This window comes from Pipra filicauda, unplaced genomic scaffold (assembly GCF_003945595.2).
Source record: "Pipra filicauda isolate LSUMZ 115617 unplaced genomic scaffold, ASM394559v2 scaffold315_size853536_pilon, whole genome shotgun sequence".
Lineage (NCBI taxonomy): Eukaryota > Metazoa > Chordata > Aves > Passeriformes > Pipridae > Pipra > Pipra filicauda.
Genome location: NW_024104438.1, coordinates 202,930 through 229,305, shown reverse-complemented (window position 1 = coordinate 229,305; position 26,376 = coordinate 202,930). Strand labels below are relative to the sequence as shown.

At 50.0% G+C, this 26,376-nt stretch overlaps 1 protein-coding gene across 1 annotated transcript; it reads left to right on the top strand.

Moving 5' to 3' along the window:
* The first annotated feature begins 6,648 nt into the window (after positions 1-6,648).
* RPIA (ribose 5-phosphate isomerase A) lies at positions 6,649-24,781 on the top strand. Its single transcript, XM_027722802.2, has 9 exons — positions 6,649-6,908; positions 12,845-12,905; positions 15,003-15,058; positions 19,017-19,076; positions 19,796-19,860; positions 20,194-20,262; positions 20,756-20,897; positions 21,397-21,496; positions 23,554-24,781. The coding sequence occupies exons 1-9, from the start codon at positions 6,726-6,728 to the stop codon at positions 23,649-23,651; spliced, it is 834 nt and encodes a 277-aa protein (XP_027578603.1). The 5' UTR covers positions 6,649-6,725; the 3' UTR covers positions 23,652-24,781.
* Positions 24,782-26,376: the final 1,595 nt, after the last annotated feature.

The following is a 26,376-nucleotide window of genomic DNA, read 5'->3' as shown; positions in this document are numbered from 1 at the left end:
CGCCCGCCCCCCGGCGAGGCGGACGCGCGCGCCATTGGCCCGGCGACACGCCGCTCAACCCTCTCCTCCGCTCTGATTGGCGGGAGGCGCGGCGAGGGGGCGGGACGGAGCCGGGGTGTTTGTCAACAGAGCCCGCCGGGCCAATGGGAGCCACTTCGCGCTCTCCACCTCCTCCGCCCGCCGCGCCGGCCAATGGCCGAGCGCATGATTCACCGGGCCGCCCCGCCATTGGCTGCCGGCAGGCGCGCGCGGGCGGTGTGGCCCCGCCCCCTCCCCGGCCGGGTTGGAGACGTGGCTGTTCCTGCGCGCGGGAGGGGCGGGGCCAGCGGGGCGAACCACCTCGGGGCAGGGGGGGGAGCGGGGAACGGCCCCCCCCGGAGCGACATGGACTCGCCGCGCGGGAGCGGCGCCCGCGGAGCCTTTGGGAATGGGATGTCCGGGGAATTGAGGGAGCGACCGCCCCTAGGGGTGTGTGGGGAGAGACTGGACGTGGCACCCGGTTGTCGCAGAGATCTTGTCCAACCTCGTTGATTCTGTGAGTCCCAGGTCACCCCCCCGGGCGGTCCAGGGCAGGACAGGTGATCCCCCACCTGTGCACACCCCAGGTGATCCCGCACCTGTGCCTGCTCCAGGTGATCCCACACCTGTGATCCCACACCTGTGTCCATCCCAGGTGATCCCGCACCTGTGATCCCACACCTGTGTCCATCCCAGGTGATCCCGCACCTGTGTCCATCCCAGGTGATCCCGCACCTGTGATCCCACACCTGTGCCCAGTCCAGGCCACCCCACACCTGGTGATCTCACACTTTTTGTGTCCGTATTCATCCCCATAGGGGTAGTTTATCAAGCTGCACCTTTATTGTCTTTGTGACAAACCAAGTTAGTTACAAACTCTACATTGTGAGGCATCTCCTCCTGCCCTTAAATTACAGTTTCCCGTCCCCTTTTTCCAAGTTTTTTCAGCATTGCATTGCAGAATATGGAGATTTAGGATGCTGTGTCCATCCACATCCAGGGTAGGAAAGGCTGTAGTGCACCCCCAGGTATGTCCCCTTTTGCACAGGGGGTGAATGTAACCCACAGAGAGCACACAGCAGGTTTCTCTCCTCCCCCTGTGTACCTGTGCACACCTGAGATAGGTGGCTTTGTGTCTGGCTGCCTTGTGAGCCAGTCCCTTTATCCAGACCCAGGTTACCCTGCTTTGAACAACGGCTCTTGTCATCCTGATGGTACCACCCAGCTGCTGCAGATCTCGTCTGCAAATTGCATTAGGACTGATTTTGTATTTACTTCCAAATGACTAATGAAAATATTGATTAATACATGTGTAGTACAGCACACATGATCCTGGAGGGTCCCATTAGAAGAAGCCTTATTCAGTAATGATTTATAACCACTTCTGAAAAAAATAATCTCTGTGGCCAGTGTTCAATGTATTCTTAACGGATGCTTTATAACTCTGTTTAATTAAAATGTTGTGCAGTACTAGGCAAAAATCCTTTTAAAAGTTTATTACACCTTCCAGAGGAAATTGAATTATTTGTTGTCCTTTTGAAGCATGAAATGAGATTTCTATTAGACCTCTGACCAGCATTACTAATTCTTTAATGAGTCACATAACACCCTTTTTTGGTATTTATCCAGCACATTATCCACAGATCTAATGTTATTGGATCTGCATTTACTATATATCATTTTAAATGCCTTTCCTGAAGACAGACACCAACCTGGCACGTTTTTAGCTTTCTAGAATTGCCTAATATATCAAGGTTTACTAAAGAGGAACATCAACAGGCAAGGGGTCTCTGCAGTCAGCTGTGTCTGTGCTCCTGGGCCACAGTTTTCCCTAAAAGACTATAGCTTCACTGGCTACTAATGGACTGAGATCTATTAAATTACAGTTAAGTAATCCCACCACATATCTTCCTGTTTCTTTACAAACATAGATCATAAATGTTCAATGAAAACTTCTGCATTGTTATTGACATTTTAATCATGTCCATCTAGTAATGGGCCAGAAACATTACTGGGGGTTTCTGAGATTTAGCCTTGACAGGTATGGATTTCCTTTGATGTGCTTCACTTCCAATAACTACTCTGCTTCTCATAACTTCTCATTTATACCAACACTTTTTTATTTCTTGCTTTCTCCATTTTGGCTATTATTTTTTCGTTTTTACTCACTCTCTCCAGCCCATTAATAAAACAGAAGTTGTCAATGTATTTTCTCTCTTGATTTTGAAGTTGTGGCTCTTTGATTACCCAACGGACTCCTTAAAAAGAGCTTGTAATTGCCTTTTTTAGACTTCTACCTAATTTTTTTTTTCCTGCTTGCACTCTTATTGAGTGAGTTGAAAATACAGCTCTTTTAAAGGACCAGATATATGCAAAGTCAGGTCACGAACACTGCTCCCCTGCCAACCATTGAATTGCAATCCAGAGGTTTTTGTTTGGGTTTTTTTACTTACTTCATTATAACACAGTCCAAAAGAATTTACCTTGTGCCACATGCCAAATGGCTCGTGTCATTTTTAGTAACTTAAATGACATTTTATTACTTTACCCATATGGTCTTGTGCTACTATTTTCTTTATTTAGATAACTCCTCTCTCTTGAGCGTCTCCCTGTTCATCTGTTTATAAAGAGTAATCAAGTTCCTTGTTCTGCTAAGCAAACCAAGCCAAAGGCTTTTATTCTCCCCTCACACTTTTGGCTCTCTGCTCTCACTTGCCCTCCCCTGCACCTGCCTCCATTTAAATTAATTTTTCTTGCATAGTGATGTTTTGAACGGTCACGTTGAAGGGTAACTATTTAAATTTTAAACGCCATTATATTTTTTAGGTTACGAAGAAAAGCTGGTTCTGTGCCATGCTTTTTACAATGACTTATCTCTTGTCCCACCAGTTATTGGAGGGACTTAAGATACACCACAACCAAGTTCCAGAATGTCAGAATATGTCACAAGTAGACTTGCACTCCTACCTTTGTGCTGGTTTATTTATGGTTTATTATGAAGGTTTATCTATTATGCTTCAGGCAAGGCAATAACAATCATGAGCAAGTGTCTCTGTCTCACCCATAAGCATGACCTCATTTTCTTGTGTTACCTCCCACCTCCCGCCCCACATCAGACTCTTCCAATTGCAGCCCTTTATTGTAAGGGAGGCTCTAAGAATTCTCACCAAATGCACGTTTTCTTCTAGACTCCTCCCAGATTCCATAGCACCGGGCAATAAGGAATAACAATCAGAATGTAAAAGCTCTTATTTTTCTGTTTTGGAAACATTTCTCTAAGGGATGGACAATGTTATTCTCGAATCCTTATGACAAACATGGCAACACAGCCGTATAATTCTCTGTATTAAAAATTTGTGCCAATAAAACCAAACTTCCTGCTTTTTGCAAAGCATGACTCACATCCTCCATTCTGTTTTGACTGACTGACATAAGAGATCTATTTCAGTCATATGACAATAACTTTGAATCTGACTAGCCATTTATGTGGAAATCAAAGCCCGTTCTTGCAGGGTGGATGGATGTTAAACAGGAATGGTGTTTTACCTAACTCCGCTGAGGATCCGCCTGCTTTTCCCGAATAACTTGCTCTTGGGATAGCAGACACAGCAGTGAAAGCCCAGCGTGCCACCTCGTGGCTGCCCTGTGCCCAGGGCCATTCGTAGTGCCCTGGAACGGGATCGTTTATAGCCTCCCTTTTCCACGAGAATTCAGACCATATGTTGTAATTAACATACCAGCACCCCTGCTGGAGTCTTTTCACAAGCAGAATAAACCCAAGTAATTCTTCATCCAACAGATCAAACCAGAGACAGGCAGGGAGGCAGGTGTTATTCAGAGGAAATGCCACTGAACTGGAGTTTGCAGGATAAAAAATTAGGTCGCAGGAATGTAAATTGCTGGGATGTGACAGGCTTGGGGTGCTGCTGCCAACCAGAAAGAGAGTTTATCTGGGAAGATGAGTCAGAAATGTAAGTGATGGACCATAAGGTGGGAATGCTTCTTTTTGGGGACAGTGGTGTTTTAGGCCAGGGTAGCTTAAGGTGGTTACAAAACTCCCTTTCAGAGAGATATATTAAGTTTGGCTGACTCAGTTCAACCTCACTCACCTGGCAAGAAGAAAATGATTTTTTTCTGGCTGTGTGGCAAGGTGAGTCAGCACAGGGTCATGGGAATGCCAGAGCCAGCATAAACTCTGTACCCAGGCTGAGAGGGGATGGTGGCTGAAGGGAAGGAAGAGCAGGATCTTCCCTTTGTGTCAACAACAAGCTGTCAGCTACCATGTAATTTCCTACCCTGTAATTTCAGCCTCAGATGCAGAATTCAGCATCCAGAATCACAGTCACCCTCACAGCTTGGTGGGCTGATCTGCTCCGTTCATCAGTGGAGTTTTCTTGGGGTTAACACCTCACAGGTTTAACAAGCAGAATGTCTGTTCAAATAAAGCAGGTTCAAACACCTCCTCATAATGAAGCAAGGAGGGTTTGACTTGGCTCTGGCAGAGGCTTTGACATGGGGCAAACACAGGCTTGTACAAAAGGACTTGAGGTGTTTGCAAACAGAGCAGGTTGTCGCTGAAACTCACAGAAAATCCATTTCTAAAATGTTCAACACCAGGTTTTTGTGCGTAGGCAAGGCTCAGCACACCATAACTGAATGATTTTCTGCCTTCACTGGAGCTGTAGCTCACCAGCAGATTCAGATAAATTGCTAACAGAAAGCCCATTATCTAGAAGTGGAAATGTTTGTGTTTCCCCAGGCAGAGGTACTGCAAGATGTGTTTCAAGCCAAAACCATCAGCTGTTGCTGTGGGGATATCAACAGGTTTATGAGCCCACACTTCTGGGCTAACAGTCTCTGCTCTGATGGGATTTGAGAGATGCCCACATGTAAGGACGGCCTTCCTGAATCAGTGTAAAATGACTGTTCTTTGTTTCAGGTAGCAGTCAAACATTTAGGACACTGAATGGAATAATCATAGAATCATAGAATGCCCTGGGTTGGACAAGACCTTAAAGACCATCTAATTCCAATCCCCCTGCCATGGGCAGGGACACCTTTCACTAGACTGGGTTGCTCAGAGCTCCATCCAACTTGGCTTTAAACACTCCCAGGGATGGGGCAGCCACAGCTTCTCTGGGGAAGCTGTGCCAGGGCCTCACCACCCTCACAGTAAAGAATTTTTTCCCTAGTATTTAGTCTAAACCTACTCTCTTTCAGTTCGAAGCCATTCCCCCTGGTCCTGTCACTACATGTCACTATATGCCCTCCCAAAATCACACATAGTCTCTCCCAAAATCCAGCTCCTTCACTTTTACCCTTATCACGCCATGGAAGAGTACTGTGCTTTGGACTGATTCTCTCTGAATATATAGGCCACTAGATGTGCATATTTACACTTTAAATGGGTAACTTGCAGGAAAGATCTTTGCCAGACAGTGAAAAAAACCGAGCCACTGTATATAACCACGTGCTGCTCTTAATAGCAAGTCACCTGCTCTGTACAGAAAGGTAAGGCCTCACCACACTGAGATAAGCCTGGGTAATGATAATAGAGTCTTTGTTGAAATCCCACCCCATTGTTCAAGGACTAGCGTGTCGGCCCAGGGAAAACAAAAGGAAATGTTTCTAGTCCTTGGAAATCACAGCAGAATCGCAGAGGTTGGCAACAGAACAAGCCAGCCATGCACAGAATTTAAAAAGAGAAGTCAACAGCAGCTTTTCTGTTGTGCAAATAAAAAGATTATTCTCTACACCATTGTGGCCTGACCTTGGAGTGAGTAATAAGGGGTAAATACCTGCAATTCTCATTCACCTTGGTGGGATTGGAGAGAAACTGAGGTCCCTGGGCTTGGTCCTTATGTGGCTCCCAGGACTGAAATGCTGCTGCAGAAAGACTTCAAGGTTGATCTGCCTCTCTAATATGTTTCAGAAATAATTTCAGCAGATGCCAACCCAGGATAGAGGGGGAAAAATACGGTACATGAAAAAAAGGGCCTGTGTGCTTCAGGACAGGAGACTTCCATGGGGTTTCATCCTGATCCTCCTGCAGGGCGGGTGAAGGACTAGTGAGTTCTGCTTGATACATGCTCAGAGGACTGGTGAAAGTTTTAATTTCACAGAATATTCTGAGTTGGGAGGGACTCACAAGGATCATCACATCCAGCTCTTAAGCAAATGGCCCATACAGGGCCAAACCCACAAACCTTGTCTTTTTTAGCACCATGCTCTAACCGACCGAGCTAATCTGAGTTTTCTTGCTCATGTTGCAACTTCCGAGGGAAATCGTGCTACAAAGTTAAAGTCCAGGAAAGGCTCTTCCTCAACTTCCTCCACACCTGTGAGTTACAGCAACCCCCGGGGGCTCAGTGCATCGCCTGGGCCGTGCAGGGTCTCCCCCCGCCATCCTCCCTCCACCCCTATCACCTCCAGGTGGGACACCTTGCGGGAATGCCGCAACCCCTCCCGCCCTGTCAAGCCCGATCCATAGATACTTATACACGCCTATACATCGATGCAACAAGTTGCTCCGGGGACTCTCGGGCATTGTGGGAGCTGTAGTTCCGCGGCTCGCAGCACTACAAGTCCCATCCTCCCGGAGGAGGGAGAAGGAGGAGGCGGTGGCGGAGGAGGAGGAGGAGAGGAGCCGGCACGGCCCAGGCCTGCAGCCCGTGAGGAAGAGCCCCCCGGGGGCGGGCCGCGGCGGCATGCGGCTCCCCGGCCGGCTCGCCCTGCTCCGCAGCACGCCCCTGGCTGCCCGGCCGCCGGGGAGGCTCCGAGCGGGGCGGGCGGCGGCGCGGCGCGGCTTCGCCCGCGGGCGGCTCGGCGGCACCATGGCAGAGGAGGCCAAGAGACGGGCCGCCTGCGCCGCCGTGGACAAGCACGTCCAGGTGAGGCGGCCCCGGGGATGCTGCGGGGCACGGGGGGCTCGGAGCGGCTGCGGGGGGACGCGGAGCGCCCGGGCCGTGGAGCCTCCCGGGGCGCACGGGCGGACCCCGGAGTGCGCTGAGGGGCTGTGGGGACCCCCACAAAGCAGAGAGTGGCTCCAAGGTGCAGGGACCCCCCTGAGCACGGAGCGGCTCTGGGGTGCAGGGACCCCCCTGAGCACGGAGCGGCTGCGGGGTGCAGGGGGACCACCCGATGCACGCAGTGGCCTTGGGGTGCACGGCGCTTCCAAGTGCACGGAGCGGCTCCGGGACGCCGGGACAGGCTCTGGGGTGCCGGGACCCCCCAGTAGACGGAGCGGCTGTGGGGTACACGGAGCTTCCAAGTGCACGGAGCGGCTCCGGGACGCCGGGACAGGCTCTGGGGTGCCGGGATGCCCCCCTTCCCCCTCGCCCGCCAATACTCGGGGCGGTGTAGGGGTGAACGGAGTCCCCAGTACACAGAATGGCCCTGGGGTGCAGGGACAGGCTCTGGGGTGCCGGGACCCCCCGCTGCAGGGAGCAGCCATGGGGTGCACGGAGCTTCCAAGTGTATGGAGCAGCTCCGGGGGTGCCCGGACAGGCTCTGGGGGGTGCCGGGACTCCCCAGAGCACAGAGCGGCTGCGGGGTGCAGGGGGACCCCACAGTCCACGCGGTGGCCATGGAGTGCACGGAGCTTCCAAGCGCATGGAGTGCACGGAGCTTCCAAGCGCATGGAGTGGCCCGGGGGTGCCGGGACAGACTCTGAGGTGCCGGGACACCTCTCCTCCGCCAGTACACGGAGCGGCTCCGGGATGCCGGGACGGGCTCTGGGGTGTCGGGACCCTTCCCCGCCAATTCATGGAGTGGCTCTGGGGTGCCGGGCCCCCCAGTGCACGGAGCGGCTGTGGGGTGCACGGAGCTTCCAAGTGCACGGAGTGGCTCGGGGGTGCCGGGACAGGCTCTGGGGTGCCGGAACCCTTCCCCGCCAATTCATACAGTGGCATTGGGGTACACGGAGTCCCCGGTAGACAGAATGGCCTCGGGGTGTCGGGACAGACTCTGGAGTGCCGGGACCCCCTCCAGTACACGGAGCGGCCGGGGGGTGCACGGAGCCTCCCATTGCATGGACGGGCTCTGGGGTGCGTGGGTCCCCCAGTACGCAGAGTGGCCCCCGGGTGCCGGGACAGGCTCTGGGATGCCGGGACCCCCCAGTGCACGGAGCGACTGTGGCGTGCACGGAGCCTCCCGGGGCACGGACGGATCCCGGGATTTGCAGAGCGGCTCCGGGCGCAGGGACAGGCTCTTGGGTGCCAGGACCCCTCAATGCACAGAGGGGCCATGGGGTGCACGGAACCTTCCAGCACATGAAACAGCTCCGGGTGCAGGGACAGGCTGGGGTGCTGAACTCCCCAGTGCGTGGAGGGGCTGTGGGGTGCACGGAGCTTCCCAGTGCATGGATGGGCTCCGGGATGCACAGATCCCCCAGCACACAGAGTGACTCCAGGATTCAGGGGCAGGCTCAGGACTACCGGGACTCCCCAGTACATGAAGCAGCCATGGGGTGCCCGGAGCCGCCCAGTGCATGAACAGGCTTCAGTTTACACGGACCCCTCCAATGCATGGAGCAGCCCTGAGGTGCGTGGATGGGTTGTGAGGTGCACGGACAACCCCACTTGGAACATGGACAGTCCTGGAGTACAAGGATGGACCCTGGGGTGAACGGACAGAGCCGCTTTCTCCTTTGTTTTGGACTGTGCTCCTTTAGTTGAAATGAAGGGAGAAAACTACTTTTCCCTTCTGTACTGATCACCTCTCTGGCAGCAGCTCCGTGCCTTGCCCAGCTCAGCACCATGCACACTGATTCGGGGTAGCGTCTCGCACCTCCAGACTTTCACCGTGCACCCTCCTGCGAGCTGGGCTGTAGTGGGAGTTCAGGCTGATGTCGTGCCCTGCTCCTTTCTCCAAGTCCAAGTCCAAATGCTCTGCTGCTGCACCCCCGTTCTGAGCACCCAAGCAACAGCCCCAAACCAGGGAGTGGTGTCCTGTCCTCTGCAGGGAGGGGAGTGCAGCAAGGGGCTTGAATGTCAGATAGGACTGGAGCTGCTCGAGGTTTGGCACAGCCTGATCATGAAGGCTTGGAGGATCAACGGTTAACGTCCCGCAGGGGTTTATCACAGTGTTTGCTGTGCAAGCCCTTTTGCAACACCAGTGATGAAACCAGGGTGAAGAGTTGCTGCCAAGGAGTTAGATATTAGCAGTTGGGGGGGGGGAAATTCCCTTCCCCTTCCTGCTCCCTCTCACGAGGTTAGTGTTCTGAAGTTCAGTTGCTGAGGGCTCCCTGTATGTCCTATAAAAGTTTGGCTTGTTTTGCAGCCTCATTCCTCTGAGCAGTCTGTCCCTGCCTGAGAGCACACCCTGCCAGGCTAACATGATCAAAAGTAGTTTGTGGGATGGGGGAGCCTGGGGGTTCTGACAGCTGCATAAAAATCCCCTTTCTTACCCAAGGCAAGCAAAAGTTGTGCATTGAGGGGTTGCGGAAGGAAGTTATGTCAGGGGAGGTTTAGGCTGGATGTTAGAAAAAGGTTCTTCACACCGAGGGTGGTTGGATGCTGGAACAGGCTCCTCGGGGAAGTGGTCACAGCACCAAGGCTGCCAGAGTTCAAGAAGGAATTGGATGATACTCTCAAGCACAGGGTGTGACTCTTGGGGGTTGATCCTATGCAGGGCTAAGGGTTGGACTCAAGGAGCCTTGGGGGTCCCTTCCAACTCGGCATAGTCTGTGATTCTGTGACTTTTGTTGCAAGTTGTGGAACCAAGGCACAGCTGCTGCTGCGAGTTATCCTGAGCTCGGTGCGCCTTTTATTTGGGGTAAAGCCAGGACTTTTCCTAGTGAGATAGCTGGCCTTTGTGGTGTTTTATGGTCAAGCAAGCTTAGGATAATGTTTCTCCAGCTGATTGAAGTTCAGTGCCCAGCTAATGATGCTGATTAAGTAAATTAGGCAGTGTCTGGGGCAATACCCCAATGCTTGTTGTGCAAGTTGGCTTGAACCGGTGGTGGAGAAGCAGGTTGGAGTCAATGCCAAGGAGCTGGATGGTCTTGGCTGTCAGTTTGCACTCTCAGGGTGCAACTGCTCTTTGTAATGCACAAGTTTGTGTTTGGTTATTAGTTAACACTGTTAACCAAGGGAGCAACCTTATCTCCGAAAACAAAGCTACAGGCTTCCTTCCTTGCACAGCAGGGACGTGTGAGAGAAGCCACTGACTTCAGGGTTTGGTTCTGCTGGACAGATCTCTCTTGCTTAACTGTGCTGAAAATCCGTGGCACTGGAGGCTTGGTGCTGGGTGAGGGTCCTCTCTTGGCATCCTCCTTCACACCCATCCGTTCCTGTGCCAGCACAGCAGCTCCTTGTGTACCCTGTGGCAGGTGTAAACCTGAGGGTGGGTGGAGGGATTAGGAGAGGAGAACTTGTTTCTCTTTATTTTTTTTAATTAAAGCCAGGTTGTGTACCCACAGCACTTGTCCACAGACAGCTGTGGGAGTGGAGTTTCTGCATTCTGGAGCAGACATGGAGATGACCAACCTCAGAAACCATGGGCTGTGAGGCCATGACAGCTCAGAGCAGCAGCGCTGCCACAGGGCTTGGGGCTTTAGAGCTGTAAGCTGCTTGGGGAGAGCTGGCTTTGCATTTGTACAACACCTCTGAAGGCAGGCCTTGCGAGTGCCTCTGTTAGAAATGAAAATACGGGTGAGAACTCAAGGTCCTTCTGCCCTAGAGAGGACTGAGCAAGCTTTGGGCTTTGCTCTATATTTATCTCTTGCTTTTAGCAGGAACTCTTTGCTCTCTAATCTTGGAAACTAACGCTGGATCAGTCCACCCCTGTGCCGATACTGCTCGATGTGTTGCCTTGTCAGCTTCTGTAATGCTGGGCAGTGTCTTTAGGCCCTTGGGTTAGCTGAGAAAATGCTGTGGTTGCTGCCAGCTTCACCCATATGTGGGTCCTCAGCTGTGCTGTGTCTCAGTGCCTTGGGTTTGTTTGCTGGGGTTTTGGTAAGCAATCTGAAATGTAATTTTTTTGCATGAGGTGCTGCTCCTTCAGTGCTCTGCTTCTTGCCAGTGTTTGCCCTGCCCCTATTTTTAAAAGTGGATGTTTTCTGGTTGGTTTTACCCCTGCTTTATCTGGGGTTGGAGCTGAGGAGGGAGAGCTGGGAGGTGCAGTAAGGCAGGAGTTGTGATAGCATCTGTTTAGACTGACTTTAAACTGTTTTTCTGGGAAATCCACCTTGTCCAAGCTCATACTGTCACCTAAGGGAGAGTGCTTCACCCCTCATCACTGATCAATGGATGGGACCCTTGTGAACTCTTCCCCTTTCATTACAGTGGAGTGGCTGATGCTGAGGCTCTTTCCCCATCCCTTTAGGGCACCCAGCTGCTCCAGGAAGCTGTCCCACACTGCAGAAATGAGGGCAAAGAGAAGAAACTGCCTCTTCCCAGATTGAAACGAGTTTCTTGGGAACACTGGTACTGCCCATGTCCTGCCAGCCTCTGTGTAGCTTTGCTTGCCCCTTGGCTGGCTGTGCTTGGCTCTGCCTGATTGGCTGGTGGAAATGAGAAGCCTCTGGAGCTGTTGGGTTTCCGCTGGCAATGCTGCAGGTGTGCAGCTCTGGCCTGTTGCTTTGCCCATCTTTTGCAGAGCTGGCGAGGGCTGGGCTGTAAGCTGAGTCTGGTTTTGTAGATCTGTTTTCTTTAAGCTTTTAACCTGCAGAAGCAAGAGAAATGAGTAATCCTGGGGGAGTGTGACCTATCTTGAACTCCACCTTTCCAGGCAAAGTAGCGTGCCAGAAAGACTTTAGCTGGTTGAAGTGCTGCAGGTGTGGCTTTTTCCACAGCTGCCAAACTCTGGATTTGCTGCACATGGGGAAAGAGCTCCAGATCTGCCCAATGTCCAAGAGATAATGCACAACAGCTCTGTGCCTGCATCTCTGGCTGGCTCCGAGTCTTTTTCATGTGAAGTCTCTGTAGTGATACTGGGCCTCTTTAAGTCAATTTAAGCTTTGGATCCCGTCCAAAGGAAGGGAATTACACTGAAAATGGAAAAAGTGCAAGAGGCTACAGGGAGCGGGAGACTGAGCTGATAATAAACAGAGATTTATGTGGCAGAGGAGATGTCTTGCAGAAGTAACACAAGTGCACCCATCCACCCTCAGTCTGCAGCACCCTTTAGGAGCGTACCTGTGTTACAGATGAGACAGTAACAATCCTTCTTAAACCAGACCATAAGCAGAGAAAGGCCAGGATGGAGCTGTAGTTAAAATTTGATCCTCTTCATCACATGCTGCCAGGCTCACCCACCTTCAGAGTGTTGCTGGACTCTCGTATAGGCAGTTTTACACTCTGTTTTGGAGAACAGTTTTTATTATCCACAGGAACAGCTGCTGTGCTCTCTGCTTTGGCTGCTGGTGCATCTGTGCTGTTTACTAACAATATAGTTGGCAGCAAACCCACCCAGGCTTTTACTGTTCAGCTTCCTTGGGAGATGTTATCTTGAGGTTGTTTCCGCTACTTCCTCTGTGGTGTTGTTTGAAACTCACAGCTTTCAGGCAGGAGAGGATGGATGGAGTGCCAGCAACTAGCCATGAGTGTGCACTGAACACCCCGAGATCAGAGCACAGTGGTAATTAGCAGACACATGTTTTTTAATGAGAGGGCAAGTTGCTTAAAATCCCTTGGCCGTGGACCACGGTCGTGCCCTTGCTGGCACAGTGTGTTCCCTTCCTTGCCTGCAGTGTTGTGTATCGCCTTGCATCTCTGGGCAAGGCTCCTCTTGCATGTGTTTACAATATCAGTTTTACCAGAAAAAGTGGACAGCTTGTGTGCTGAGCCCCCAGTAACAGCTCTCTCTGTCTCTCTTTGATTTGCAGAACAATCAAGTTCTCGGGATCGGAAGCGGTTCTACGATTGTACACGCGGTGCATCGATTAGGTAGGGTGCTCCCCTTGTGCTCCCCTTCCTGGCCCTCCCACCACAAACAGTCCTCTTGTCCATCTGTCCCAACTACTTGAAAAACACACTAAATCATCTGGATGCTGACTTATAGCTCGTGCCTTGGGTCATTGTTTGGGATGTTGTTTGCCCCTCGTTACGGACTCCTTGAAGCTGAAGGTTAAAACAGGGCTCCAAATTTATGGCCTAGAGAATTCTGAGGAGGTAATGATTTGCCACCTGTTCTGCCCATACAGCCAGGAAAAGCGCTCTGCTGGCACCCACCACAAACTGGAGCTGAACTCCTCGGTCTTATTCCAGCTTTGCCCAGCTCTGCCCAGTGCTGACTTGCTGTGTGGCTTTGGGCCATGCAGCTGCTCTGCTTCCTTTAACCCATTCATCTGTGGCTCACACTGCTTCCCACATCCACCTGATTCACATTGAGGGGCCTGCTGAGGTGTAATGAAAACGAGGAATGTGAAATCCTCCTGCATTTTATTTATATACCCCACAGCCAGGTTTATCTGCTCGCCCCAGGGGCAGGTTTGCTCAGGGTGTGATTCAGAAAATTTCAGTAAAATATTCAAGTGAGGCAAATGCAATTTTGCAAAGTGAATGTGAGGGTTAATTATCCTCACGCCTCATTACAGAGTATGCAGAGGTTTAAAGTTCCTTTGCAGGGCACTCTCAGCCCCAGGCAGATCTGCTTGTGGGGGTGCTGAACCTTGGATGTCCTTGGATGTGGAACAGAGCAGCTGTGGGTGCCATGGCAGGTTGGGAGTGCAGGATCAGCCCTGTTGTTCTTGGGGGTCTTGCTTGGACACAGAGGGGGAATGAACAGAATCATAAATGTTGGAAAAGACCTCCAAGATCATCGAATCCAACCATTAAGCCAGCATCACCATGTTCACCACTAAACCATATTCCCAAGTGCTGCATCCACACATATTTTAAACACCTCCAGCTATGAAGATTCCACCACTTCCCTGGGCAGCAGAGTTCAGTGTTTCACACCTGGGTGGCTCTGCATGGGTGGGCAGTCCCCTTGTGACCTCCAGCTGCCTTGGGCAGAGCCGTCCCGCAGCCCACGCTGGGCTGAGGTCTGAGCACGAGGCATCTCTTCACTTTGCAGGGACACAGCAGGGCTGGTGCTGTGCCTGTCCCTTGGCACCCACCTGGCCCCAAGCTCTGTGTGTGTGTGTGATACCCTTTAATTTTCTGGGAGCTGCGGTTCAGCCTTCCGGGTTTGGCTCAGTGTTGCAACCACCCACCCCCGCCCTGAACACAGAATCAGCCTCTAAATAAATGGGTATTGTGTTTAAAGAGGAGTGCCTGTTCCAGGCTGCAAATTCTGGCTTTTCATGTCTCCTGACTGCGTTTGCACAGGGATGTGGCTTGTAACAACGTACAGCCTCATGTATTGCATCTTCAGTCCTTCCAGCAGCAGCGTTACCTTGGCTTGCTCTGGTGCTCTTGCTGACTCTCGGGCTGTTGGCTTGTGCCTAAGTATTGTAATTACTAAAATAACATTTTGTCCATAATGATATCTTAGTAATAGATTTTAGTCATTTGAGGTTAGCCTCAGGGAGGAAATATTTCCTTCCATTTAATGGAATACTGTACTTTATTAGTCCTTTCCCTGCCATATATTTAAATGTTCTATAATAAATTAATGTGATGTCCCCAGGGCAACAAGCCAGCAAACCTTTCAGACAGCTGCTGGAGCTCTCTGTTTACATGGAGAGCAGCAAAAACCTGTCTAATGGAGTGAGAGAGGGGCGTGGGACTAATTTCCCAGGTGAGGATTTGCTGATGGGGCTCCTCTTCTGCTGGAGACATAAAGGTTAATGGCTCATGGTGGCTTGGGCTGAGCCAGGGTGGGTGTTTGAACATTTCTGACTGTTGAAACTGAGCCTCAGTCTAAGCAGGGTGGCACCTGTTTGCATTTTGAGCGTGACTGAGTTATTTGCAAGCCAAGCAAGTAATTGAAATGAATCAGAGGGGCTGCTCCAAACTGAGATTTCTTAAAGTGAAAGTTGGTGTGTTTTTTCTTTCTATAATGAACAAACCAAGGCTTCTGCTTTTTTTTCCCTGCAGCTGAGCGGGTTAAAGAGGAAAACCTGACAATTGTCTGCATCCCTACGTCTTTTCAGGTGAGCACTTTCCTCCTTTGCTTTCTGCCATTCCGCTCATGGAGTGGATCTTCCCCTTGGTGAGTTAACCAAAAGCACTGGTGAAAGCAATCGTGATGCAGCCTGCAGAGAGATCCCATGGAGGTGATGGTGCTGTGTTACCCTGACCTGAACTCAGGGGTGCCCTAGGGCTGGGAGGTGTGTTTTGAACCAGTGTGGTAAGGCTGGTTGTGTCAGGGTTGGTGTGCGGCTTCCTCTGGATCCCACTTGCAGGAAAACGCTGTTTAGTGGTGAACCAGACTTATAATGCAAAGCTCACTGGAGACTCTTTGAGTCTGTATCAAGCCCTGAAAGCCTTAAAGAATAATAGCAAGCTCCTCTGTTTTCAGGAGGAGCTTAAAATGCTTCAACTGGATTTTATAAGAAGTTGCAGAAGAGAAATTGGCTTAACCTTTCCTTTGCTGCACAGCTTTTGCAGGAAGTGGTTCACACCAAGCCAGATGTAGAGAGGTTTGCAGGGAAAGGGGGAACCTGGCTTGGTGGTGAAATGCAGAGCTGCTGGGGAAGCTTCTGAGCTTCTTCCATGCCTTTGGCAACTGGCTTTGGTCTCTTTGCCTCAATTCCCTGAGGTGGGAACCTCCCTGTGGGCAGGGAGAGGTGTCATGATGGGGACCACACAGGGGGGTTTTCAGGGCTGGGTGGCAATACCCTGCTCAAGGAATTGGGTATGTCCTTCTCATAGTCCTGGTGTGGACCTGGGGATTGTACTTTTGTCACAATGGTGTCACTGTGAGGACAGTCCAGCAGTGCAGGAGAAGGTGCAGAGCCTGTGCTGTGAGGTTTTCAGGAAAGAACTGAGTGGGTAAAACCCTGAGCAACCTGGTAGCTGACCCTGCTTTGACCTGGAGGTTAGATAGCGACCAACCTGAATTATCCTAAAATCTTATGAAAACTTAACATCCTCTTACCCTGCAGATGTTTAAATGTGAGTGTAGAGTGACAGGACTCTCTGTCTTCCCAGCTGTTGCAAGCATCCAGTGGCCAACTGGAGTATAATGCAAGGTGCTGCAAAGGGCAAAAAGTGAAAAAAATTTTTTTAGCCTATGTCACTACTTCTGTTGCATATATGGACTTGTGGTGAGAGTCTTGTCTTCAAACTGTCTAAAATTATTCCCATCCTGTTATATTCCCATCCTGTCATATTCTCATCCTAATACCATGTTCCCTTTGAACATAGGCAAAGTGCTCTGAGTTCAGCCTGTAGGTCTTAAAGAAAATTGATAAAGCTCCTGTACTGAACGCGAGCTGGAGCCTGTCCTGCCTTGAATTGTCTCTGTAGTTCATTTACCACTACAGAGCTTCTTACCAGTAAAACAAAAAGGTTGCTGTTAAAGGGAAGAGATAGATCCACAGCCAATATCCCCAGCATGGGGCTGCCTCGTATCTTTTGCAGTCTCTTAGACCTCGACCAACTCCTACTGAAGCATTCCCAAGTCAGCAAAACAGCATCTTATTTTCACTACGTACAGGTGTAAATGGCTGCCTGAGGTCACTGGCAAGGAAGAATTGGTTTCAGTGGGCTTTTATACTCCTCCCTTCCCTGTTGTCAGGTTGGGTTATTCCACCACCACCAGTAAAGCTAGAGCCGGGGTAAGTATCTGTCCCTTGGCTTTTGCGTGGTTTCTTTTCACCTGGACGTGTGCCCAGAGCACGGAGTGGGACTGTTCCTGGCAAGTGCTGTGCAGTTACCACCACCTTTCCCCCAGTTGTGGGAGCTCTGCTTTTGATTCCTGCTGGCCTTGCAAGCAGAGCCTGAGGAAAGCCAAGACACCTCGTTTCCACACTTGCTGACTCTAAGCCTGTTCAGGATCTGGCCTGCATGTGCAGCACCGTGTTTTTCAATGCTTTCAATTCCCAGATCCCTGAAATCTTCTTTATGTGGACACCATGTGATGAATGTCAACCCACTGATTTTTATTCCTTCTATTTTGTGAGTCCTTAGGTTCCCACAGCCCCTGGGTGTTAAAGCTGCATGCTATGAAATGCCATGTTAAACTACTGAAATCATATCTCATTGCCAGGAGTACCACCTGCTAATTCTAACGGTTCTGGGATGCCAATACATGTGACTGATGCACTTTGTTAGTGTTGGTGGGTAAAATCCAAGGGATTTTACACAGGGCTGTGTGTGCACCCACTGTGGGAGATGGCCCCTGACCAAGGGTGTGTACAAGGAACAAGGGGGATAAAGTGATGTGTGAGGATAAGGAGAGGGGCAATGGCAGCACCAAAACTAGTTGTTCCAGGCTGTCACACTGGGCTTTCTTGGTCCAGCTACAGCATGGTGGCAAGTTTGGACTCGAACAGAGTCTGTGCAAGGAGGGAGTCTCTCTTAGATGATAATTTGTTACATAGAAAATTCAACCAGTTCAGGATTCTGCAGATGACACCAAGTTGGGTGGGAGTGTTGATCTGCAGAGGGATCTGGACAGGCTGCAGAGATTCCATTGGGCTGAGGCCAACAGAATGAGGTTCAACAAGGCCAAGTGCCTTTGGTCACAACAACCCCACGAGAGCTCCAGGCTGGGGGAAGAGGGGCTGGAAAGCTGCCCAGCAGGAAAGGACTTGGGGGTGCTGGTCCCATAGCGGCTGAACACGAGCCAGGAGTGTGTGCCCAGGTGGCCAAGAAGGCCAAGGCCATCCTGGCTTGGATCAACAATCGTGTGACCAGCAGGACCAGGGCAGTGATTCTTCCCTGTCCTGCGCACTGGTGAGGCCACACCTGGAGTACTGTGTCCAGTTCTGGGTCCTTTGGGGCAAGAAGGACATTGAGGTGCTGGAGCATGTCCAGAGAGGGGCAACAGACCCGGGGGAGGGTCTGGAGCACAAGTCCTTTGAAGAGCAGCTGAGGGAGCTGGGGGTGTTGAGCCTGGAGAAGAGAAGGCTTGGAGATGACCTTATTGCTCTCCACAGCTCCCTGATGAGAGGTTGTAGCCAGGTGGGGATTGGTCTCTTCTCCCAAGTAACAAGTGACAGGGCAAGAGGAAATGGCCTCAAGTTGTGCCAGGAGAGGTTTAGATTGGGTATTAGGAAAAGTTTCTTCTTGAAAAGGGTGGCCAAGCACTGGAACAGGCTGCCCAGGGCAGTGGTGGAGTCCCCATCCCTGGAGGTATTGAAGAGGCGCGTAGATGTGGCACTTGGGGACAGTGTTTAGTGGTGACTGTGGCAGTTCTGGGTTAATTGTTGGATTTATGATATTAGGGGTTTTTTTACAACCTGAACAATTCTGTGATTCCCAGTTTAAACTGAGGGACGGAGCAGAGGGCAGCTCTGGGCACTCTGTGATGTGTTGCCACTAGAGGGAAATACTCAGCCACTACAGGAAAAGCAGATCAGAGCCACCAAGTAGCTGTTTCAGGAGCTTCCCACACTTTTTTCCACACTTTAGAGTTGTGCTTTTCCCCTTTTTTTTTTTGTTTATTTCCAATATGAAAAATATTTTCATTGTTAGTCCCACATTGCTGTGGTGTAAATATTTAATTTTCTTGCTCACATTTTTCAGCCAAAGGAGATCAGAGGGGCTGGATGAGTGCAAGGGAGAATGATTTCCGAGCTGAAATAACACAGGACTCAAAAATTCCATATCTGCTTTAGTGCTTAGATGCAAGTAATTCCCACCAAGCTCATGGGGCCTCCTGCTATTTAGTATGGAGAGACCTGAACCCAGGATTCCTGTTGCACCATCTGAGCATTTTAATTCACATCAGCAGCAGGGTTTTATTTTGATTAAAGTACTCTGGTCTGGAAGCATCATTTTCTCCTTGCTGTTCCTGCTGCTGGCTGCAGCCCCTCCTCAGGGAGGAGCAGTGGAGCTCTCCCAGGGAGACCCCATCCTTGCTGCAGCTGGGCAATGACACCACAAGCCTGTTTTCCTTTCCTGCCCCTGGTAAATGGTGTTTGCTGTCTTCTTGGTGCACAGGCCCGTCAGCTGATCCTGCAGAACGGCTTAACACTAAGTGACTTGGACCGACATCCAGAGGTAAGTGGGAGTGCAGAGGTGAGACCTCACCTGACCTTCCTCTCGCCTGGTCCTTCATAAAGCATCAGACTCCTTTGTCCTCCCCTGAGGATGAGTTTGGGCAGCCACATTGCAGAACACGAGTGAGAACTCGTGAGTTAGGACAAGAGGAAACGGCCACAAGTTGCACCAGGGGAGGTTTAGACTGGATACTGGGGAAAAATTTCTTTGCTGAAAGGGTGGTCAAGCATTGGAACAGGCTGCCCAGGGAAGTGTTGGAATCACCATCCCTGGCACTGTACAAAACTACATAGATATGATGCTAAGGGGCATGGATTAGTAGGGACCTGGCAGTGTTAGTTTAATGTTTGGACTCAGTGATCTTAGAGGGTCTTGTCCAACCTTAAGGATTCTATGATTCTAACAAGCTTAGTTTATTTTTTCCCCCAAGCCTTAGTCTTGTCCTAGTTCTTGTCCCTTTAGATGGCAAGTAGGTTGCTGGATTGTGTTTTCTCCAGGTGTTAGGCATCTCATCCAGACTGAGGCTTGCTGGCCCGACGCAGGGATATTGTGCTGCTGAGCTGTCGCCAGGATTTTCCCTGGGAAAATCTTGCCTGCTGGTCCTTAAATGATGCTAGAGGCTGATGTGATGTGCCTTGCAGGCCTGCAGTTGGTTGTAGTTTCTCTTCCTCCTCTTCTCACATGCCTGTGGTTTAGAGTGGCTTCTCCTTTTCCCACAGCTTGACGTTGCCATCGATGGAGCGGACGAAGTGGACTCTGACCTCAACCTTATCAAAGGTGGCGGGTGAGCCCTGCTGTCTGTCTGTCTGTCTGTCTGCGCATGGGGCTGGTGGGGGGGGGTCTCTGTCTGCCTGTGGATCTCTCTGGGGTGGGCTGGAGAGGCTGAGGGGACCCTGTGCAGGGCTGTGTGTGCACCCACTGTGGGAGATGGCCCCTGACCAAGGGTGTGTGCAAGGAACAAGGGGGATAAAGTGGTGTGTGAGGATAAGGAGAGGGGCAATGGCAGCACCAAAACCAGCAAGCGTGTGGTGGAGGGGACTGGACTTTGAGGCCATCAGGCACAGTGAGGAGCAGTCTGATGTTTCCTGGTTTTATTTTTATTTTTTCCCCCTTGCAGTGGCTGCTTGACACAGGAGAAGATAGTTGCAGGATATGCAAAGTGCTTCATTGTTATTGCGGATTACAGGTGAAAATACTACCATTATACCTCTGGGAGGATTTGGATGGTCCTGTGTTAGGCCATTATTGTCCCTCCAGTGGGTCAGGGGAGCAGGAATAGGTGGAAATGAGCCTGACTCACATTGCTTCAGCATTTCAGTTTCTCTTTTTTTCTTAATTTTAAACTCAGCAGGCCTGCTTGGGAGTGAGCAGAGCTTGTGGGCAAATGGCTGCTCTGCTGTCAGAGCTCAGCGATTGTCAGCACAGCATAAATTTCCTGTTCTGTACAAACAGCCATGGGGCTGTGGGAAAAACAACTCCTGTCCTTGTCCAAAACACGTCAAAACAGGGCTTGTGAGTCAACAGAGCATCATGCATTAAACAGGCTCCTCCTATACATGGGCACATGTGAACTGACCACTGTGTCGTCCAGGGCCTTGTGCCTAAGGGGTTTGCAAGAGAGACTGGGGTGATGTTAACATAATGTCCAACACCAATCCCACCTCAAACTGTGTCCTCAGGAAAAAATCAGAGAACCTTGGGGAGCAATGGAAGAAAGGAATTCCGATTGAGGTCATCCCCATGGCTTATGTCCCTGTCACCAGAGCCCTGACCAGAAAATTTGGAGGTGTGGTGGAGCTGCGGATGGCTGTCAGCAAAGCAGTGAGTGCCCCTATCAGCCCTGCTGCCCCAGAGGAACCACCTGAACGTGGGCAAATGCAGGACCAGAGTTCTGGCCTTTCATCTAGTGGAATTCTGGGCTTTCACTCCCAGAGAGGCATCCTGTGTTATTTCTCCCAATTATACCTTGGTTAATGAACTGTGTGTTTAGGTGTTCAGACCTCTTTGAAAGCCTCTCTGTCTCACATCTCCTAAAGAAGCATCTCAGAGCAGGGAGCAGAGGGATTGCCAGTCTGGGTCTGAGCTGCTGCTCTGTGGGGATTTTGGGGTGCTGGAGGGCAGTCTGTGCTGCCAGAGAGGGTCTTGAGCTGGGGGGCAGCTCATGCTGGGTGATGGTTGTTGTGGACTGCCCTGATTTACTTGAATGATGAGTCTAAACTGTTGCAGAGGGGATGGCTGGTCCCAACGAGGGCTGTGACTGACCCTGGCTGGGCTCAGGAGACAAGGAGCTCATGTCATGACAGCTGGGTTTGCTTCCCAGGGCCCTGTGGTGACAGACAACGGGAACTTCATCCTGGACTGGAAGTTTGACAAGGTTCATCAATGGAGTGAAGTGAACACTGCTATAAAAATGATACCAGGTACTTTCTGTGATTTTTTTTAAAAACCACAAAAGCTGGCTAAGGTTTGGTCTGTGCTAGGCAACCTGGACTGTGGGAGCTCCCCCCTGGATACAAGGAAATGTGTGTGTGTTTACTGCCCTGCTGTGGGTCCCTACATTTGTTTCTACTTGAGAGATCTGTCAGCTGAATTGGCACAACTGTACCCACGTGGCTTTTTCATACGGTGGTGAAAACGTGGGCTGATGGTGGTTGATGTTGATGCTGTTTCCCATTAGGCACAACAGTCCTGTGCTCTTCCTTACTCTCCTTAACTCTCCCATTTAGAGAGTCGCTTTCAGTGGAAACACTGGTGGACTCTGGAGGGAGGATTTGCACTGTGTTATGGTATTTTCCAGCTCTGCATCCCATTTCCAATGGGAAGCCCTACAGGCTCACTTTGCTGTGGAGATGCAACGTATCCGAGTTCTTGCTGTGCAGGAGCAGCAGTGGTTGATCCCTCTGTTTGTAAACAAAACAGCCTCTCTGCAAGGACTCCTGCCTTGCACGAGACCTGCTGCCCAGGCCAGAGTTGCTTCTGGACCAGCCAAGTCTGCCTGGGGGCACTGGCACTCTCTGAACTTCAGGGAAGCAGCATCTGGATGTCTGTCTGGTTATCTTAAGCAAAGTCTGCTCTTCATCTGGTCCGCTTTTGAATACATGTTGTATCTTTTATCTTTGGGTATATCCCAGGCCTGCCTGGCCCTGAAGTTCATAACATAAGTGCTTTGACTGCTCATGTGTTGTCAGAACATGCAGGAACACGTTGGGATCCTGTTGCACAAATCCCAACATCCCCACAAAGCAGCAATATATTGTCCTGGCACCACAATTGAAACACAGGAGCAGGCAGAGGCCATGGGTGTAGGCTGGGTGAAGAGTCACCAGTTGCTTTTGTTCAGTGGCTTTGCTTCCCTCAATGGTGCTTATAAGCTGATTTACTGAAAATACACACATTTTCTTTTTCCCTGCTCTAGGAGCAAACTGCCAGGATGCTGCTTCTGGCAGTAGATGGCAGGTTCAGACCTTTGGCAGAAATAGATCTACCCAAATCAGTGACTGATCCAAATGAACCAGTGACTGCTGCTGGTCTGGGCTGTCCCTGGTGCTCCTTATCCTAATCCAGTTGCTTCCCAAGGCTGTACAAATGCCTGTATCATTAGAGCTGTTTTTGTGCAAGAGGCAAACAGTGGCTGGTTATGCTGTTTGCAAATGAAACAGCAGGGACTTCTTCCTTGCATTTCTTTGTGGTGGAGAAAGGAATGGGAAATGATGGGACATATTCCATCGTGTCAGTGTGGAGATGGTCTCAGCACTGTTTGCTGCTCAGAAATGGACCTTCTGAGGGGAGAAGAGCATCTTCCCGACACAGAAGTGGACGAGCAGAACTGTTAAAGCCTAAATACAGTGGTGGTAGCAGGGCTCTGGCCACCCTGTGGTTGTGGTAACCCTTGTCCTCCCTTTCTATCCACCTTTCTGGCCTCTGGCTGTGTCTCAGTGATCACTGGGAAGTTCTAGTTCACCCCACAATTAAATGCAACCACAGGTACATTTGCAAATGGGTGACAAATTGCAGAGGTAGCATCAAACCTGCAGAGTCTTAACATTTGAACAAGCGTTATCCAGGTGTTCTCCAACAGGATGATCTTTTAAATGTGTTCAAAGGCAAAGGGAATAATCCTGTGGGTGCATGTGTAGCTTCCTCTTGCTCCTGTGAGTAACCAGGTGGTTGAAAATGCCTCACTCGTGGTTGTGTTGGTGTGATGGGGGTGTCTGGGGTGGTGTGAACGTTGAGGGAACTTTGGGAGTTGTTTCTCAGTCTCTGGAGAGTTTCTCCAGCAGCAGAGGGTGGCTGCATGGGAAAGACTTCCTGGAGGCTCCCTGTGTGGCTGATAGAACATCCCCCAGTGTTGGACACTTCTCCAAACCTCTGATGGAGGCACTGGTGCCTTTTAATGAACAAAACGAGGGGCAGAGCAGAGGATCCAAGTGAAGGGGTGGCTCTGGCATTAACCAGCACGTGACCTCTTGTTCCCCAGGTGTGGTGGAGACGGGGCTGTTCATCGACATGGCTGAGGTGGTGTATTTTGGGATGGAGGACGGCTCAGTCAGCGTGAGGGAGAAGCAGCCTCGCTGACAGGGCTCTGCTGGCTCTGCCTTGCCTTCAGCCCAGTTGGATTCAGCTGTTGTAAAGGTGCCAACCTGATGTTTTGCCTTAACAAGCAGCGGTTATCGCAGGAGACTGATGGGAAGCTGATCAGAATCCGCTGATGTGTTACTGAATGTCTTTTTATAAAAAAAACCCAGACAAACAAATGAAAAAAAAAAGAATCTATTTCTATATATATATTTTTACTTTACAGGAACGTTGTCATTTTTTAATGAATCATTTAAACGAATTGCTTTAATGTTTTTATTTTATTTTCTAAGAAATACTTACCAAAAAGAGTACTCCCTGGTTTTGTGTTTCCTTTTTTTTTTTTTTTTTTTTTCTTTTTTCTCGAAGAGAACTTGAACCCTTCTGGTTGCTCGGAGGGCTTAATGATTGAGGTCAGAAATACAATCCTAATGCATCATTCCTAACCACCCTGGCTGGGAGGGTGACGTACGTAACAGGAGCACATCCAGTTGGGACCTGCTGATGCCTTATTTGGAACCTTTTTGGTTCGGTATTTTATGCCTTTTATTTTTCTATACCACTGTTTTTTAATAGTTCAGGATGTCTAGTTGTCCTCTGTGCACATGACAATTCTCTGAGCCTAGGGTGATCTCTACATCCCCCTCTCTGGGACACTAATAAGGGCCTTTTCCTGGCCTCTGTATGGAGGAGGCACTCATCCTTTGAGCCAAATTCTGCTCTCATTGATTCAGTACCTCTGATTAAAGTCTGTCCTGTAGCTGGAGATGTTTGGGACTTCATCCTTGTAAACGGAGAGCAGAACTGGGTCCTGGATCAAGTTTACAGGAGCATATTTTAGCAGCTTAGGGCAGCGTGGAATACTGTTCAGTGGCAAATGATTTGGTTTGGAATGAAGGTTAATTATCACCCCTCACAGCTGGTTGATTTGTGGAAGGACATAGCAGAACGCACAGGAAAACGGAGTCTTCCTGCCTCAATTTTCCACATGTAGCAGGAGAGAGACACTCGTTAAATATCTCTTTTTCGGTGTGTAGGTGCTTTGCATGGTTCTGATGTTGAAATGCAAGCCCTCTTTTTGTGTTTTAGACACTGAAATAAAAGAGCTGTTATACCAGACTTGGTTGTAATTTGTTTCTTAAAGTGACTTATTTTGTAGACAGTGGGGCAGATCATGGTCAGAGTAACTTCTGCTGTAATTTGCCCTTTACAAGAGCCCCTCCTCACCCAGGCCAAATTCACCCTTCTGCATTTGAATTCTTTTTGCTTAAGGTAAATACATTATTTACAATTAACCAGATTATCTGTTCAACACTTGTTATCTGCAGTGCTTGCCTCAATAGAGAATGTCTTAAATTTGCACATTTAAAACTTGTGCATCTAAATGCAGATCTTTTTTTTTTTTACAAAAAGGAGCTAGTTTTACATTTTTAGATCTTTCCCTTCCCCTTCCTGCACATTTATTCTGTTAATTCTGAAGCACTTGTAGAAAGTAACTGGGCTGCCAACAACTTGCTGGAAACACTGGAATATCTCTTCCCATAAGCCTGGTGCTCCAGGAGCCATTTGCAAAACCTCAGTTCTTGCCATGGGCTGTATTCAGATGCTCTTGGGCTCCTAATGTAACCCTGGGTAAACAGAGAGCAACCAAGCACAGCTTTGTGCCCAAGTGCCTTTCACTCAGTGCTGCTGGAAATGGGATTAGCGGGAGCAAACGCTGCTGTTGACTCTCCTCTCTCTGAAATCAAACAGCTCCTTCTCAAAAAGCCAATAAAACCATTACTGCACCATTACTTTCTGGCCCTGGACCAGCTGTGATCTCACTCAGCTTTTTGCTTAGCAGGGTCTCCTTAGATCTAAGGCTGAAAGTGGCAGGTGTGATTCTTGAGCTGCTCTGGGTGCCTGGCGAGCAGGTAGCACCTGTGGGTGCTTTTGCAAGAGATTCCCCTGCTGGAATGGGAGTTTGGGTGGGCCTTGGGCTGTGGGTTATGGGTACAGTGTGCCACTGTACCACACAGATGGAATTAAAATGTCTGTGTGGAATTAAATTGCTGGAATGCCAGAGAAAATTTAGTGTCTGAGCCAGTGTCTGGAGGCTTTGTGCAGATTTCCCTTGTGCAAACTCCCCCAACCCACACTTGCAGAGTCAGTAGATAGGTTTTTGAGTTAAGGGGATCTTAGGGATGGTCTGATCCTTTCCCTTTGGAGGCTGCCAGGCTCCCTGACCTGTCATGACCTTCATCTGCCAGCACGTGTGGGGCACACTTAGGTGTGGTGCAGGCAGTCCATCCCCTCCTGGGGTGGCTTTAGCATGCCCTGTCCCTGACACAGCCCTGCTTATGCTGATGCTTAGCTGCCTAGCCACGAGCATGTTTGATGAAAATTAAATGTACAGGCAGCAGAGGTATTTCTAGTCCCTGTTTTTTGCTTTTCTAGAAATTATTACACATGTTTTTTTTTGAGAGCTAACAGTTTGTAGATGAGCATGCCATGGTAGATCTCCAGATAAGGGCAGGTACTGCAGGCACCCATGACTTCCTTGGGTAGGAGCAGCTCAACTGTGTCCTCAGCTGCTCCCAAGAGCTCCTGGGCTCGAGTTTACTGAATTTGATTTTGCAGCCTTGGCTGTTTCACTGTGGCATTTGCTTTGGACTTTCTGTTTTTTCAAGATGCTCTTCAAAAGAGCCTTCAGAAGCCTTTAGAAATGGGGCTGCCAGTTCTATCC